The following is a 17,563-nucleotide window of genomic DNA, read 5'->3' on the forward strand; positions in this document are numbered from 1 at the left end:
GATCATTGCCCATCCAGAAGAAAATGACCATCTGAGTACTGCCTGCACCCCACCCTGTTCCTGGGCTGAGAGAAAAACTAATCCCCTCAGAGTTATCCATAAGTAGAGCAGCTGAGCACACCTTGTTGTTGGCCAGTGATAAGGTGAAGCCCACCTCAGTTCTGGACAACTTTGCCAAGGGAGCAGATCCTGTTACAACAGAGTCTGGAGGTTACTTCACAGAGAGTAGACTGCACTGAATGTCCACTGCATTGGTGAGAAACTAAGAATCCTAATTTCAATCTCTATCAGTGGGTCAGAAATATAGGCTTTTTAGCTCTTGTATGCAAGCCTGCGCTAGGGGATATGAGGCTATCATTAACTATATAATCTGATAAGTACCATATGTACCATGCTTTTGTAACTATTTTTTTCTTATTTTTGTTTTCCTAAAGATAAGTGCTGTCCCTGTATTAGGGTCATTATGGTAGCGCCTGAATAAATATGATTTTACTCAGATAAACAGTTGGCATGTGTATTTCACAGTAATTAGGAGGGATCACTAGAGAAAGGAAGCAATGTGCAGAGGGGTAAGACCCCTGAACTCTCCCTACAGGACCACAACAAGAAAGTTGTAGTACAAGGGATGGTAACTTTCAAGCAACTGTGTGCGGTAGCATATATGCATGTATGTGGCTGCACGTATATTTTACAACACACGCATATGATATATGTACGTGTTATGAAATACATGTATCTCTACTCTGCAAGATATATTCATATATAGGCTTGTGCGGGAATACATGCAATTCACTGAAACCACTTATATCAATGCATTGAAAATGTTTACTTTACCCACCTATTTTAAAAATATATTTGCGTATATTTTATGCGTGAAAGTAAAATAGGACTTACCCATGTAAGCTGGTGTATTTTATAACAAGTGTGCATCAATAAAGTTATCAGTTTTACCAATTAGTCCACCAATTTGCCTAGGTCATCAAGACCCTATTGGTTCTTAGGCCTCAACTCCTGCCAGTTCACCCAGACCTCCCACCCAGTTAGTACTACACAGGGACGGAGTTAGAGTTTTATCGCCCCTGGCTACTTTTGTGCCTTCATCTCCTCCCCTTTTTTTAAGGATCTGTTACAGGGTAGCAGAGGGCTGTTTGTTCTCTGCTGAATGAGATTCAGCACAGAACAGCCCTCTGCCTGCACCCCACCCTGTTCCTGGGCTGAGAGACAAATAAATCCCCTCAGAGTTATCCATAAGTAGAGCAGCTGAGCACACCTTGTTGCTGGCCAGTGATAAGATGAAGCCCACCTCAGTTCTGGACAACTTTGCCAGGGGAGCAGATCCTGTTACAGCAGAGTCTGGAGGCTACTTCACAGGGAGAAGACTGTACTGAATGAGAGTAGACTGCACAGCAAATCTTAGCCAGTCTGCTGCTGCTAAATGTTTGCTGCCCTAGGCACAGGGCTGCTTAATGACAAATCCAAGGTTGATACTTAAAAATAAAAATGTTTAATATCACTTACACCAGATAATTAGCAGGTGTAAAAATATGGGATTACATTGGAAATATTCATGTGTGTCCTTTGAAATAGCAACTTACATGTGTAACTGGCTGCGCCCAGAACCCCCACACATACTGTGCCCCACACATAACAGTGAAAATATGAATGTATTTTGGACTTTTAGATAATAGGGAATACACAACTAGAGGCTACTTACATGTCTATATGCTAATTTTTATGCCCACAACCTTTTGAAAATTTACTTTTGTCTTTTGAGACCACATGGGTCCTTTGTGTACGTGAAGAAGGGACCTGAGAGTTCTCAAAAAAATATGTATTATAATATTAATTGTATTGGTCTTTTTGAAAGGTATCACAATCTACTCAGACTCCATTTAGGGTCTGATAAATTAAGGTCTTTTCCCATATACACAGAATGGGAAAAAAGTCTTAACGATCAGTCACTTAGGCCTGGATTCTCTAAGGTCTCTAAGCGGGGAGCGGTCCTGCGATAGTTATTCGGCGCGAAACTGGTGGCAATAAGGAAACTTACCTTTCACCACCAGCGATGTGTCCGCAGCATCGGCCCCGGTGCCACTCCGACTCCTCCTCTTCCGGGGCCAACTCCCCCCTGACTACACCCCGAGCTAGCTATCGCATGCAAAAAGTCCTTTTTCACGTGCGATAGCATTAGAGAATGACCCCCTTACTTTGTTATAAAACACTTTACCATGTTTGACTCTATCATACTGACTCATTCAGATGCAGGATAAAGGGAGACTGAATACCACTGAAATGAGTTAAAGAACCAATATAAGATTGGTACTCAATGATAATAAAAACAAGCATCATGTTCCTTTCCTAGGAATAGGAAGAATATCAAAGCTGGAAACAAAATTAACTTGTTCTTTTTCATAACTAGAGATGTATGAATTTTTCAAGATATGATTATGTAACTTGCATTCAGAGTTCAATTCAAGGTCAGGATTGAATTCATTTTCCCTTTGAAAAACACTGTCCAGCTTCTCAGGAAAAAGACAGTGAGAGGGAGAAACAATTAAGAACATAAGAACATAAGAAAATGCCATACTGGGTCAGACCAAGGGTCCATCAAGCCCAGCATCCTGTTTCCAACAGTGGCCAATCCAGGCCATAAGAACCTGGCAAGTACCCAAAAACTAAGTCTATTCCATGTTACCATTGCTAATGGCAGCGGCTATTCTCTATGGGGCGGATTTTCAGAGCCCTGCTCGCCTAAATCTGCCCAAAACCGGGTGGATTTAGGTGAGCAGGGCCCTGTGCGCCGGTGAGCCTATTTTACATAGGCCTACCGGCGCGCGCAGAGCCCCGGGACTCGCGTAAGTCCCGGGGTTCTCCGAGGGGGGCGTGTCGGGGGGTGTATCGGGGGGCGGGCCCGGTCGTCGCGGCATTTAGGGGGCGTGTCGGCAGCGTTTTGGGGGCGGGTACGGGCGCGTGGCTACGGCCCGGGGCGGTCCGGGGGCGTGGCCGCGCCCTCCGTACCCGCCCCCAGGTCGCGTCCCGGCGCGCAACAGGCCCGCTGGCGCGCGGGGATTTACTTCTCCCTCCGGGAGGCTTAAATCCCCGGAGAAAGGTAAGGGGGGGGGTGTAGACAGGGCCGGGCGGGTGGGTTAGGTAGAGGAAGGGAGGGGAAGGTGAGGGGAGGGCGTTAGAGGATTCCCTCCAAGGCCGCTCTGATTTCGGAGCGGCCTTGGAGGGAACGGGGGTAGGCTGCGCGGCTCGGCGCTCGCCGGCTATACAGAATTCATAGCCTTGTGCGCGCCGATCCAGGATTTTAGTGGATACGCGCGGCTCCGTGCATATCTACTAGGGATGTGAATCGTTTTCCATATCGTCTTAACGATAGAAATCGTGTGGCAGGGCAAGAAAATCGTCTTAGGCACGATTTTTTAGTTAAAAAATCGTTAAAAATCGTTTTTTCCGATTAGTGCGCACTAACTGGGAGTTAGTGCGCACTAACTGAAAATGATACAATTTGACACTTTTCAGGTCAGTTAAGGTCAGTTTAGGAATGAATATGTATTCCTATTGGCTGCCCTCTTATTTATTCATGTTACCAAGTTTCCTACTGACAGTATATGGGGGATGGGAAATGGAAACAGTTGGTAGCTTGACAAAACAAGTAATGTGATCAGTCAATGTGACTAGAACTTGTGCCCTAACCCTGATACCAGGGGTATTGTGATCTTCCTGCACACAGTGCCCTATCCCTATTAATACCAGGAGTGTTGTGATCTTCCTGCACACAGTGCCCTATCCCTAATACCAGGGGTGTTGTGATCTTCCTGCACACAGTGCCCTATTCCTGATACTGGGGGTGTTGTGATCTTCCTGCACACAGTGCCCTATTCCTGATACCGGGGGTGTTGTGATCTTCTTGCACACATCCCGATATCAGGGATAGGGCACTGCATGCAGGAAGATCACAACACTCCTGGTATTAATAGGGATAGGGCACTGCATGCAGGAAGATCACAACACTCCTGGTATTAATAGGGATAGGGCACTGCATGCAGGAAGATCACAACACCCCTGGTATCAGGGATAGGGCACTGTGTGCAGGAAGATCACAATACCCCGGAGGAGTGAGGGTCAGGCAGCTCCCCCCTGTCTGTGAAGCCAGCCTCTCACTAGTAATGCAGGGAGGGAGCTGTCTCAGACTTCACCATCCTCCCCCCCCCCCCCTTACCCACACACCATTCACTAGCTGGGACATGGGGGAAGTCAGGAGTGAGGGTCAGGCAGCTCCCCCCTGTCTGTGAAGCCAGCCTCTCACTAGTAATGCAGGGAGGGAGCTGTCTCAGACTTCACCATCCACCCCCCCCCCCCCTCACCCACACACCATTCACTAGCTGGGACATGGGGGAAGTCAGGAGTGAGGGACAGGCAGCTCCCCCCTGTCTGTGAAGCCAGCCTCTCACTAGTAATGCAGGGAGGGAGCTGTCTCAGACTTCACCATCCTCCCCCCCCCCCCCTCACCCACACACCATTCACTAGCTGGGACATGGGGGAAGTCAGGAGTGAGGGTCAGGCTGCTCCCCCCTGTCTGTGAAGCCAGCCTCTCACTAGTAATGCAGGGAGGGAGCTGTCTCAGACTTCACCATCCTCCCCCCCCCCTCACCCACACACCATTCACTAGCTGGGACATGGGGGAAGTCAGGAGTGAGGGTCAGGCAGCTCCCCCCTGTCTGTGAAGCCAGCCTCTCACTAGTAATGCAGTGAGGGAGCTGTCTCAGACTTCACCATCCTCCCCCCCCCCCCCCTCACCCACACACCATTCACTAGCTGGGACATGGGGGAAGTCAGGAGTGAGGGTCAGGCACCTCCCCCCTGTCTGTGAAGCCAGCCTCTCACTAGTAATGCAGGGAGGGAGCTGTCTCAGACTTCACCATCCTCCCCCCCCCCTCACCCACACACCATTCACTAGCTGGGACATGGGGGAAGTCAGGAGTGAGGGTCAGGCAGCTCCCCCCTGTCTGTGAAGCCAGCCTCTCACTAGTAATGCAGGGAGGGAGCTGTCTCAGACTTCACCATCCTCCCCCCCCCCTCACCCACACACCATTCACTAGCTGGGACATGGGGGAAGTCAGGAGTGAGGGTCAGGCAGCTCCCCCCTGTCTGTGAAGCCAGCCTCTCACTAGTAATGCAGGGAGGGAGCTGTCTCAGACTTCACCATCCTCCCCCCCCCCCCTCACCCACACACCATTCACTAGCTGGGACATGGGGGAAGTCAGGAGTGAGGGTCAGGCAGCTCCCCCCTGTCTGTGAAGCCAGCCTCTCACTAGTAATGCAGGGAGGGAGCTGTCTCAGACTTCACCATCCTCCCCCCCCCCTCACCCACACACCATTCACTAGCTGGGACATGGGGGAAGTCAGGAGTGAGGGTCAGGCAGCTCCCCCCTGTCTGTGAAGCCAGCCTCTCACTAGTAATGCAGGGAGGGAGCTGTCTCAGACTGGTATCAGGGTTAGGGCACTGTGTGCAGGAAGATCACAACACTCCTGGTATTAATAGGGATAGGGCACTGTAAGAGATGACTGTAGTAGATTGAATAAAGATCTGATGTTTCTGCTCTCCTCACACCAAACAAAAACAACACACAAGCAGAGAAGCCCTTCTTACAAAGCTGAGCTAGTGAGTTAAGTAGGAGGAAAAGTAAACATACTGGTGCCAGTGTGGCTACTTAAAAAATACACTTACCAACAATCAATTACATATATTTGAACTGTGTACAGTTCCAGCCAGGACCACCTTTCTAAAATGCACAGTGATTGGCAAATTCAACATGCACTAGCATTTCAGGTGCCTGCTAACAAAAATAATAAACAAACAAGTTCTAGTCACGTGAGTGCTGATCATTACATTACTTTTTTTGTCAAGCTTCCAACTGTTTCCATTTCACATCCCCCCAACCATATTGGTAACATCAATAGATAAGAGCACAGCCAGCCAATAGGAATACATACATACATATTCATTCCTAAGTGACCTTTACTGACCTGGGAAGTGTGAACACTTTGTTTCATTTTCTGTTGGTGTTCGTTAGTTTCCAGTTCCATTTCCCATCCCCCCAACCATCACCTCAGTGGTAACCTTGGTAACATCAATAGATAAGAGGGCAGCCAGCCAATAGGAACACATATTCATTCCTAACTGACCTTCAGTGACCTGGAAAGTGTTTATTTGTATCATTTTCAGTTAGTGCGCACTAAATCGAGTTAGTGCGCACTAACGGGGAGTTAGTGCGCACTAACACGATTTAACGATTTTTAACGATAAATCGTTAGAATTTCTATTGTATCGTGTTCTATAACGATTTAAGACGATATAAACATTATCGGACGATAATTTTAATCGTTGAAAAACGATTCACATCCCTAATATCTACTAAAATCCAGCGTACTTTTGCTTGCGCCTGATGCGCCAGCAAAAGTACGCCTATTCGCGTTTTTTGAAAATCTACCCCTAAGTGAACTTAATAGCAGGTAATGGACTTGTCTTCCAAGAACTTATCCAATCCTTTTTTAAACATAGCTATACTAACTGCACTAACCACATCCTATGGCAACAAATTCCAGAGTTTAATTGTGCGCTGAGTAAAAAAGAACTTTCTCCGATTAGTTTTAAATGTGCCCCATGCTAACTTCATGGAGTGCCCCCTAGTCTTTCTACTATCCGAAAGAGTAAATAACCGATTCACATCTACCCATTCTAGACCTCTCATGATTTTAAACATCTCTATCATATCCCCCCTCAGTCGTCTCTTCTCCAAGCTGAAACGTCCTAACCTCTTTAGTCTTTCTTCATAGGGGAGTTGTTCCATTCCCCTTATCATTTTGGTAGCCCTTCTCTGTACCTTCTCCATCACAATTATATCTTTTTTGAGATGCGGCGACCAGAATTGTACACAGTATTCAAGGTGCGGTCTCACCATGGAGCGATACAGAGGCATTATGATATTTTCCGTTTTATTCACCATTCCCTTTCTAATAATTCCCAACATTCTGTTTGCTTTTTTGACTCCCGCAGCACACTGAACCGATGATTTCAATGTGTTATCCACTATGACACCTAGATCTCTTTCTTGGTTTGTAGCACCTAATATGGAACCCAACATTGTGTAATTATAGCATGGGTTATTTTTCCCTATATGCATCACCTTGCACTTATCCACATTAAATTTCATCTGCCTTTTGGATGCCCAATTTTCCAGTCTCACAAGGTCTTCCTGCAATTTATCACAATCTGCTTGTGATTTAACTACTCTGAACAATTTTGTGTCATCTGCAAATTTGATTATCTCACTCGTCGTATTTCTTTCCAGATCATTTATAAATATATTGAAAAGTAAGGGTCCCAATACAGATCCCTGAGGCACTCCACTGTCCACTCCCTTCCACTGAGAAAATTGTCCATTTAATCCTACTCTCTGTTTCCTGTCTTTTAGCCAGTTTGCAATGCACGAAAGGACATCGCCACCTATCCCATGACTTTTTACTTTTCCTAGAAGCCTTTCATGAGGAACTTTGTCAAACGCCTTCTGAAAATCCAAGTATACTATATCTACCGGTTCACCTTTATCCACATGTTTATTAACTCCTTCAAAAAATGATTTGTTTTAACCAAAAGATAAAACTTTATTTATATAACTTATATTTGGAATATTGTTTCTTCATCATGTCATGAACTAACAGGTTGGAGTCAGGGAGCACCCTCAGAGAGGCAGTACAGGGCTTCAGGACAGTACTGGAGCTAGTCTTATGCCTAAACAACCCCTTCTCTTGCAGTTTTAGCCCTTGGATTCTAGGGGCCAGTAGGACTTTCTTCTGGGGAACATCAGGGCATGGAATGGAAGCTGGCTGAGAATTGAGGTCGGGCATAGGCTAAACAAGGCAGGGCAGGCTATATGAGGCGAGACTGGCTGTACAAGGCACAACAGGCTGGACAAGGCAAGCCAGGCTAGAACCTGAGGGCAGGCACAGGCTGAGGGTTGGATACAGGGATTGGCTGGTACTGGATAAATAGAACAAGCTGGGGTTGGATCTGAGGCAAAGGACAAGAGCAAGGTACAGGGAAGAGGCAACGGACGGAACATGGACAGGACTGGACTAGACAGGGAAAAAGAAACAAGAAAGAAAGCCCAACAGGGTACGAGACTGGGCAAGGTAAGCCTAGTAGGTCAGGAGTCCTTAAGGTAAGACACAAAATCTCAGGAGGGCACAAAGCATGGCATGGAGGCCTTAGAGACCACAGATTAAGCGAGAAGTTCTGAAGGGCCCAGAGAAACCACAGAGTAAGAGGAAAGGCCAAGCAAGGCCATAAGGCAAGGCATAAGGCTTGGAGTCAACAATGCTAGGTAAAGCAGAAGGCCAGGAGGCCTCTAAGCTAAGCAAGGGAGTAGACCCAGAGGCCTCAAAGCTGGCTAGTCAGGAGGCCTGGAGGCCACAAGGCTAGGCAAGGTAGAATAGTAAGGTGTGTGGCCAGGTAAGAGAGGCAAAGTGGCTCAATTAAGAAACACTGGGATAAATAGGGCTGAGGTTGAGGTGTTGTGTAACCAGTGAGGAGGTAACTAGTAGCGCAAAGAGTGAAGGTCGCTGAGGACCCCTGGCAGAAGGAAGGTTGTGTAGGAAGTGGAACCTTGGCATGGAGAGACTGCATAGCAGGTGAAACCATGACAGTAAACCTCCTTTAAGAATCCCTCCTTCTGGGTCCCATTTACCATGGGGGCTGTGGTCAGAGGGTACTAGGTTTCTTTGAAATGCAATCAGTGGAGTCCAGATTTTCATGGAAGACAAAAATGCTGAACTGGTGTCTCTGGAACAGTATTGTTGGCCGAGTCTCTCCGGGGCCATGGTCTTGGCCCAAAGTCTCTCTAGGAGTGTGGTCAAAAACCAGCATCTTTCTGAGGAATTGGTTGTAAACCAGAGCTTTGTTGGCACTGAATTGTGGAGTCAGGTTTATTTATTTTTACTTTTATATTCCGCTTTTCACACTTTTTTCAGCATTTCAAAGTGGATTAAATTCAGGTACTGTAGGTATTTCCCTATCCCCAGAAAGCTTACAATCTAAGGGGGGTATTTTCCAACTTGCGTTATGGCCTTTTCGCATGCGTTAAGACGTTTTCACATGTGAAAAATGCTTTAATGCATGCGAAAAGCACCATAACACATGGTGCGATGCTAATTTTTAAAAGAGGACAAGTTGAGGGTGGGATTTTGGGAAAAATAGGATGGCTTTGCACTTTGCGAAGCCATATTGCACAGTTTTAATGCTGAAAATAACACCTTTCAGAGTGAGGAAACTCATTCAAAGATGCGATTTGTACAGTGTTTTCTCTACCTAGCTTGATGCTACCCAGGTAGAGAGTCCATCAAGCTAGGTTGAGAGAACATTGTACAAATCTCATCCTTGTGTGAGTTTCTTCACTCCAAAGGACGTCAAATCTTCACAAGAGTGTACTGTTTTGTTCATACGTCTCACTCTGCATGTCAAAGTGGCCCCTAACCCCTAAACTACTAACTAAACTTCTCCTTGAGTTACTAGATGGGCCTCCTGTAGAGATATAAATAGCTAACTACTAGAAGGACTTTATAGCTTGTGTCTCTCTTTCTCTTTCTCCCTCTCTTTTCCTTTTGCATGCGATAGTTTGATGAATCTAGCCCTAAGTTTGTACCTGAGGCAATGGAGGGTAAACTGACTTGCCTAAGGTCACAAAGAGAGACAGTGCTAAATCAGGTTTTTCCTGGGGCCAGAGCCTCTCTGGCATTGATGCACTGAATTAATGTTTCTGAAGTGTTAAGGTACCATGCCAAACTCCCTCTGGCATTGGGTGTCTGTGCTGGCATCTCTCTGCAACTGGGCAGCCAGTTCAAGGTCTCTCTGAGGCTGGACCATTGGTTCAAGGTCTCTGCAAGGCTAGACTGCTGGTTCAGAGCTACCTCTGTGGCTGGACTGCTGACTCTGATGTACCTGAGATCCTCTGAGGCTGGAGTGATGGCTCGGAACCCATTTGTGACTGGACTGCTGGCTTGAAGCCCCTCAAGGCTGGAATACTGGTTTGGAGTGCCTCTGAGGCTGAGTGGCTAGGACCACATCTCTTGAGCTCTGGATGGCTGGGTCCGCCTATCTTAGGCACAAGCTGGCTGGAACAGTGTCATTCTGGCACAGGCTTGCTTGGACAGGGTCCTCAAGGAGCGGGGCAGTATCAGCAGGCTCCTCTTGGAACGGGTTGGACAGAATAGAGTTCCTCAGAAGAGGATCTTCTGAACTGGAGCTTCTCTGGAGTGGAGTAGATAGAGCAGGCTCCTCCTGAAGCTGAGATATAACTATGACTGGCAGAATTTCAGATGAGATTATTATGCCATCAGGCTGGGAGGATAAGATAAGATGTGCAGAAGGCATTAATGGTGTTTTCACATTGTATAATGGCTTGATAGAGGCACTGGACTTCCCTGAAGACAGAACTGCAGCTGAGGTGAAAACAGAAAACGGGAGAGGATTCTGTGCAGTTGAAGTGGAGCTTGTCTTAGAGTCTTGTTTATTCAGAAAAGATTCAGAAATGGCAGGGGTGAGCAAGGTACATGCTACCCGCCTGGAGGTCTGAGCTGAAGTCCTTAACAGCTTATTATCTATAGCTGTGGGCAGCTGAGCTCTAGAGACAGAATCAATTAGCTTTCTCTGTTTCAAAGCCTCTGTGCACTGAAGCAGTGGTTCTGTGAAGTCATTTCCTTCTGATTGTTTTGGCTGGATTTAGAGGCACATTCTACCTTTGCTGGTAAGGTTTTAAAATGTACCTAGCAACTTATGGCTGTAATTTTTAAAGGGGATATGGGTAAATGGTCTAATACAGGAACAATGCAAGGTATTTTGTATATCTTGCTTTACTTCACCCCCAGCTAAGCTGCTCATAAATACCTAAACAATGCAAATCAAATAACTTAGGGTATCATTTACTAAGCATTTTTCCCATAGACATAGAATAGGAGAAAATCCTTTGTAAATCAGGTCCTTAGATAGGCAAAAAAAATTACAAGCTACAGTACTTGACCTAAAGTTAGCTGGAGGAGGCCCATTGTAAAAAGATTAGAAAAATACAATTTTTACATCAGCACCTTCCTTACATGAATAAAATCCAGTGCCCAGATTGCCGGGACCCCTACCCTGCACCCTAACCCAAACCCAGATCCCCCTTACTCACAAAAAGCCCTGGTAGTCTAGTGAGGGCCCTGATCGCCCCCTATGCTCCAGCACTGGTGGCTGCCATTTTTCAAAATGGCACCGGCCATTCCTTTATCCCATAACATAATAGCGGCAAAGGCCAGGTGATGCGTTTTTGAAAAATTGTGGCCATCAAGCCCAGAGCATAAGGGGTGCTCCAGGCCCCCACTGGACCACCAGGGTTGTTTTTGTGAGTACAGGGGAGTTGGTGGGATGTGTTAGGGTGTGGGGACTCTATTTGTTTTTTTATAAAGTGGAGGGCATGAGGATTGGGAGTAGAGCCTGATGCTGATAAAAATGTTATTTTTCAAATCTTTTTACAATGGGCAAACTCCAGGGGTGGTGGGTTAGGAGAGTACAAATGATCTATGAACACCCCCATGCATTTTTAGTACTTTTGAAGGGCAGAGCTTATTTGGGGCCATCATCCCCTTTAAACAAGAGCAGCCCCACTGTTCTGGGACCGCCATCGTACATTGTTTGGTGACATTTACCACTGTGGAATTTTTTCCCCAACTTTATTTAGCCATGAATAAAAATACTACAGGAACCAGAAAGATTCAGGACCATTTACCATGGCCTTGTTGCCCCCCACAGTATATTTCCCCTAATTTTGTCACATACGAAATGAGTGGAATGATTAGTGGATACTTGACTGGGAAAATTTAGTAGCTGATATTCAGCTGGCCATGTGTGGATAAAGTCAATCAGACAATTTTTTCCATTTACCTTTATTTGAATATTGAATATCCAGTCTTGAGTTAAACATGGTCGCCTATTTAATTATAGGCCTGCTATGTGCCCTAGGAACAATTATCAGTGCTAAGCGACCAAAGTTTAACTGCAATCTGGGAATGGTCCCACCTCCCTCTTTCTGCCTGGCTAAATATTGCATGGGCTACAATTTGCCTGCACAAAATTTAATCAGTCAGTGGGGAGGAAATTTAAAACAGCAAAGTTTGTTCGGCTAATTCTCAAAGTTAGCCAGACAAACCTATGGATATCAACCCCTTATTGTTCTACTTTTATTATGAATGCACACTTATTTTGAGAAATGTCCTTCTGTCAACTCTTCAATAGTTCATTCTAAATTTATACCTTACATGCATCAGTGTAAGGCTTATATGAGGTTCAAGGGAAGAACAGAATAAGAACAGTCCAATTGGGGGGGGGGGGGTCGGGTCTATTTACTAAGCTGCTATAATGCATTAGCATGCATTTAAAATACCAAAATCTCTACATAATGTCCATTAGAAAGCATTATTGCACACTATCAGAAATAGTTCACTCTCATGCACTATTTTTCACCAACAAATCAGTAGCAAGACACAAAATTAATGATGTCTGTTGTTTGCAAATATATTGCAGAGCATCTCATTAACATGCAAAATTCATAAAGTGGATTACGATGTGTAAATAACTAGCTCCTGAGAGCACAGGCAGGCTATCATGCCTGTAGATGTTCTCAGGATCACCCAACTCCAGACCTTTAAAAGAGCTACAATATCTGAGTTCACCCCCTGGCCCAGTAATCAACCTGCCCCAGCACTATCAGTGGCAAATACAGACTTTATTGCAATCGCTAATACCCACATCTCCCTTGCTGCAGGAAGCATGCTATGCCCCTACCATGTTATTCACTCAACTGTGGGATTCAAATTCCGCTGTTTAGTAAATATCACAGGAACTAAACTGAATTGAAGCAGGCCAGGTTTAATGTGGTTTATTGAATAGAATTTTGAATTCAGAGTGATAAGAACAGTTATGTAGACGGAGCTTTCAGAAAACTGAAATATTAAAATCTTGTCAAATATGAGATAAAAACTCAGACAAAACTAAAGTTAGGTCTTTAGTGATTTTTCTTAATTACAAATCTAATTATGTAAATTATTTTTTGTTAGTAATATTGCTTTAATAGAAACTGTAACAGTATCCACAAGTCAATTTTCTATCATATTCAAGACAGTTCTGATAGCTTATCTACTAGATAAATGAGGCTTGACCGACGTGCCACAAATGCGCAGTAGAGAGCAGCTCTACTGCGCATGTGCGGGCAAGCATGTCGGTCAGAGCAGAGCGTCAGCTCTTTGAAAACAAGGCAGCGGCGAGGAGCAGTAGAGGCCGCGAGCAGTAGCAGTGGCGGTAAGGAGCAGTGAACCCGGTGGTGAGGGAGGGAGGAAGAGTGAGGGGAGGGGAGGTAGGGGGTGAGAGTGAGGGGAGGGAGGTAGGAGGTGAGAGTGAGGGGAGGGGAGGGGAAGAGGGGAGGGAGGGGAGGTAGGAGGGGAGATTGAGGGGGAGAGTGAGGGGAGGTGAGAGGGGGAGAATGAGAGACAGAGGGATGTGAGTAAGTGGAAGGGTAAGAAGTTGTGGAGCAGAGAAAAAGAGGGAGTGGGGGAGGGCTGAGGGAGAGGGAAGGGGTTGTGGATGAGCTGAGAGGGGATTGGAGGGGATGAGAGTGAGGGTGGGGAGTGACTGAGTGAGGGGAGGGAGGTGAGAGTAAGGGGAGGGAGGCAGTGGGAGACAGAGGGTGAGTAAGACTGAGGGGAGGGAAGGGGGTGAGTGACCGAGGGAAAGGGGGAATGAGGGAGAAAAAGCATAGAAGGGTGCTGTGTTCAAAAATGGACTGAAAAAAATATTAATGTAGCCTGTTGTTACGGGCTTAATGGCTAGTGTAATATAAAGTAAATATCTTCTTGAAATAATAAATTTGTAAACAGTAATTTTAACTTCTCAATTATGTGTTCAAACTTTGATGTCTTTTTGCAGGAACCCCTGAGGATTATCCAGAATATTTCCATATGAATCGTTCTACTGCTGTACTCACTCTTCTAAAGCCAATAAATAGGGATTTACACCAGAAATTTGATTTGGTAATTAAGGTAATATCAACTGACTTCTCATTTCCATGTGTTTGCAAACTGCTTTGTTATGAAATCTCGAGAGAAAACATGGGTTGTGCTTCCACAGAAACTTTTTATTTTAAAGTCCTAGTCATTGAAGTAATGAATAAATGTAGAAGAGAGCAAATAACCAAAACTTAATTCTAATATAGAATACATATATAGAAGTTGTGAGTTTTACAATATCTTAAATCAGTTACAATGTATTCAAATATATAATATTGAATACTTGATTTATTAATTTGTTTATGTAATATTATGAATTATACTAATCAAAATGAGTAAACCCATTGTTAATCAGTGAAAATAAATAATAGGGATGTGCATACAAATTTCATTCTTGGTTTATCCATTTATTTTTCTTTATTTTTTCCCTTTTTTGTTTTCAGAACTTTTATTTATTTATTCTATTTTTATTAATTTTCAGCAAGGTGTTGCAAATAGTGTACACAATTTCCAATGCTTTGCTAAAAATGAATGTAATCCCACCCCAGCATGCCTCTCTTGCAGGGGTGGGTACACAAACTTATTTGTTACTGTTCAGGGCTGGAACCTTTCCCTGGCTAGCTATTTTATTTATTTATGTATTTGCAGTTTTTTTGTATACCGACATTTGTTTAGTAACCTCACATCGGTTTACAGTCAACAAAAAGTTGCAGCAGTGCTAAGTAACAGGAGGTTAGCACCAGTGCATTACAAATAATGAATTAACCAAGTAAAAGGGGAGGGGGGAAGGTGCACTAAAGATATAATAAGTGAATAGAGATACAAGGCATAATGCCATATTATGGGACCTAGCTAAATAATTGTAAACTACGATAGGTGAATAGTGATACAAATCAAATTGCCATATAGTGGAACTCGAGTAAATAAATGTGAGAAAGTTTCTAGAACAGTGGGGATCTTATGAATATTCCATAGAGAAACAGTTGCGGGCATGCAGGTAAGAGGAACGTGTTGTACATTAGGGGTGTGCATTCGTTTTGAACTTAAATGGAAAACGCAACTTTTTTTTTTTTTAAACTTAAAAAAAAGATGAGGCTTAAACGATCGGATTTCCAACTTATTCAACATAGCTATGTTGAATACGTTGGAAATCGCGATTGTTGATCTAAATAAAAATTTAAACCCCTCACCCTCCTTAATCCCCCCCCCCAAGACTTACCAAAGCTGGCCAAAAGTTCCGTGAGGGTCCGGGAGCGGACGCGTGGGGAATCACGTGACGGCGGCGCCACGTCAGAGTGACGCGGCGTCACGTGATTCCCCTCGGGTTCGCTCCCGGATCCCTCGTTGGGCTCAAAAGGAACTTTTGGCCAGCTTGGGGGAGGCCTCCTGACACTTGGGGGAGGCCTCCTGACGCCCCCAAGCTGGCCAAAAGTGCCTTTTGAGCCCAACGAGGGTTCCGGGAGCGAACCCGAGGGGAATCACGTGACGCCGACGTCACGTGCTCCTTGCAAAGGAGTTCAGGAATGGCGTCCTGACCCCGCTGGACCACCAGGGAGTTTTGGTAAGTCTTGGGGGGGGGGGGGATTAAGGCGGGTGAGGGGTTTACATTTTTATTTGCACATATGGACATAGACTCAACTTATGGAATTCTCCATATGTCCATATTGACCGCAAATGGGACCCCCTTTCGACTTATGGACTTATGAACTTAAACTTTTGGTCTGCACATCCCTATTGTACATTATGTATAAGTGTGAAGGAATAGCCATGTTTTGAGTTTTTGCTTAAATTTTATTGGGCATGTTTCTTGACATAACTCAGGTGTCATGTTGTTCCAATAAAGTGGGCCAGCTATGGCTATCGCACACTTTCTAGTTGACTCAAGAATGATCGCTTTGTGAGGGGGAATGTGTAGGGTGGCAGTATGTTGCATTCTGCTTATGGAAGTGAAGGTCTTTTTTGAGCCATGTTATATTTTCATTGTATAGGGTTTTGTGTATTAATGATAAGGTTTTGGACATGATTCTCTGTGCAATGGGGAGACAATGCAGATCTCTGAGTATGGGGGTTATGTGTTCCGATTTTCTAGTGTTAGTAAGTATGCGCACTGCTGCATTTTGCAGCATTTGCAAGGGCAGTATGGTAGTTTTGGAGAGGCCCAGGAGGAGGGCATTACAGTAATCGACTTTTGAAAATATAAGGGATTGCAGTACAGTGCGGAAATCATGCCGATATAATAATGGTCTTAGTTTTTTTAGGGTATGCAATTTGAAGTAACCATCTTTAATAGTATTATTGATGTGCTTTTTAAAATTAAAATGGTTGTCTAATGTGACTCCAAGGTTTTTCACAAAAGATGTGAGTGGTGTGTTAGTGGCATCAATCCTGGTTTTGCAGTTCTGGGGGGTAATGATCATAAGCTCAGTTTTATTAGGGTTGATGGCCAGGTTGATATTTGTAAGGAGGTTGCTATTTGTTAATAGTTGTGAGGGCGGATTCCCATGTCTTGAGAGCGTCATTGAGGGAGTCAGTGATGGGGATAATGATTTGTACATCATCCGCATAGATGAAGTACAGTAGGCCAAGTTCAGATAGAAGGTGACAAAGTGGAAGGATGTATATATTAAAGAAGGTTGATGAAAGGCAGATCCTTCTGGTACTCCATGGTTTATATTATATGGTTGTGATTCATGGTTTTCAAACTTGACTTTATATAGCCGTCCTTGCAGGTAGGCTTCAAACCAATGTAGTGGGGTATCAGTTATGCCGATTTCCTTGAGCCGTGTAATGAGAATGTCGTGATGAGAAAATTTTTCTCTCTTACATCCCCAGGTATGGATTCATTGGACTGGGGTAAGAAAGGAATCCTCTGAGGTCCCAATGTGACAGGGGTGGTTTCTTTACACATTTACTTTTAGTTTCCACTGCAGAGAATGTCTGTCCTTTAACTGGGTGCAGTGAGTGCAAAATAAATACTCTGGAGTTATTTCGGTATTGTCCAAAATAAAAGTCTTTACTGTAAATTCTGGTGATGAATGTTACAAAACTCAAACTGTAATACCACAGAATTATATCTCCATTTCTTTACAATCTTTTTCCTCTATTTGTGAAGGACTCACTTGTTTCGGGAACCAGGGAAATCGCTCACTCTCTTAGATTAACTAAGTGGACCTCCCAACGAGCAGGGACTTTTAAGCCTGGAAAAACCCCTTCCAAAACCATTAACTTGTGAAAACAGTCCATGGCACACAGAGTTGATCCTCTCTTTCTATCCCCAGAGTGGTAAACAACAAACATCAGACAGGTGTTTCCAGTTGGTGAAATGTTCCTTTTCTCACAGTTAGGAGATCTTCTGGATCTTTTTGAATTTTACACAGTCTCTTTAGTATTCTCTGCAGGATCCTTGATGGTAAGGAATTCTCTTGGAAACAAGATGTTCTCTTGCTTCAGACAGGAAGAAAGGGGC

At 44.6% G+C, this 17,563-nt stretch overlaps 1 protein-coding gene across 1 annotated transcript in view; it reads left to right on the top strand.

Moving 5' to 3' along the window:
• Window positions 1–17,563, top strand: part of PCDH15 (protocadherin related 15) — a 2,056,285-nt gene that overhangs the window by 867,870 nt on the left and 1,170,852 nt on the right. The window contains exon 11 of the mRNA XM_029609778.1: window positions 14,018–14,130. Coding sequence (XP_029465638.1) covers window positions 14,018–14,130 — 113 coding nt within the window. The remainder of the gene's footprint in view (window positions 1–14,017; window positions 14,131–17,563) is intronic.

This window comes from Rhinatrema bivittatum, chromosome 7 (assembly GCF_901001135.1).
Source record: "Rhinatrema bivittatum chromosome 7, aRhiBiv1.1, whole genome shotgun sequence".
NCBI lineage: Eukaryota > Metazoa > Chordata > Amphibia > Gymnophiona > Rhinatrematidae > Rhinatrema > Rhinatrema bivittatum.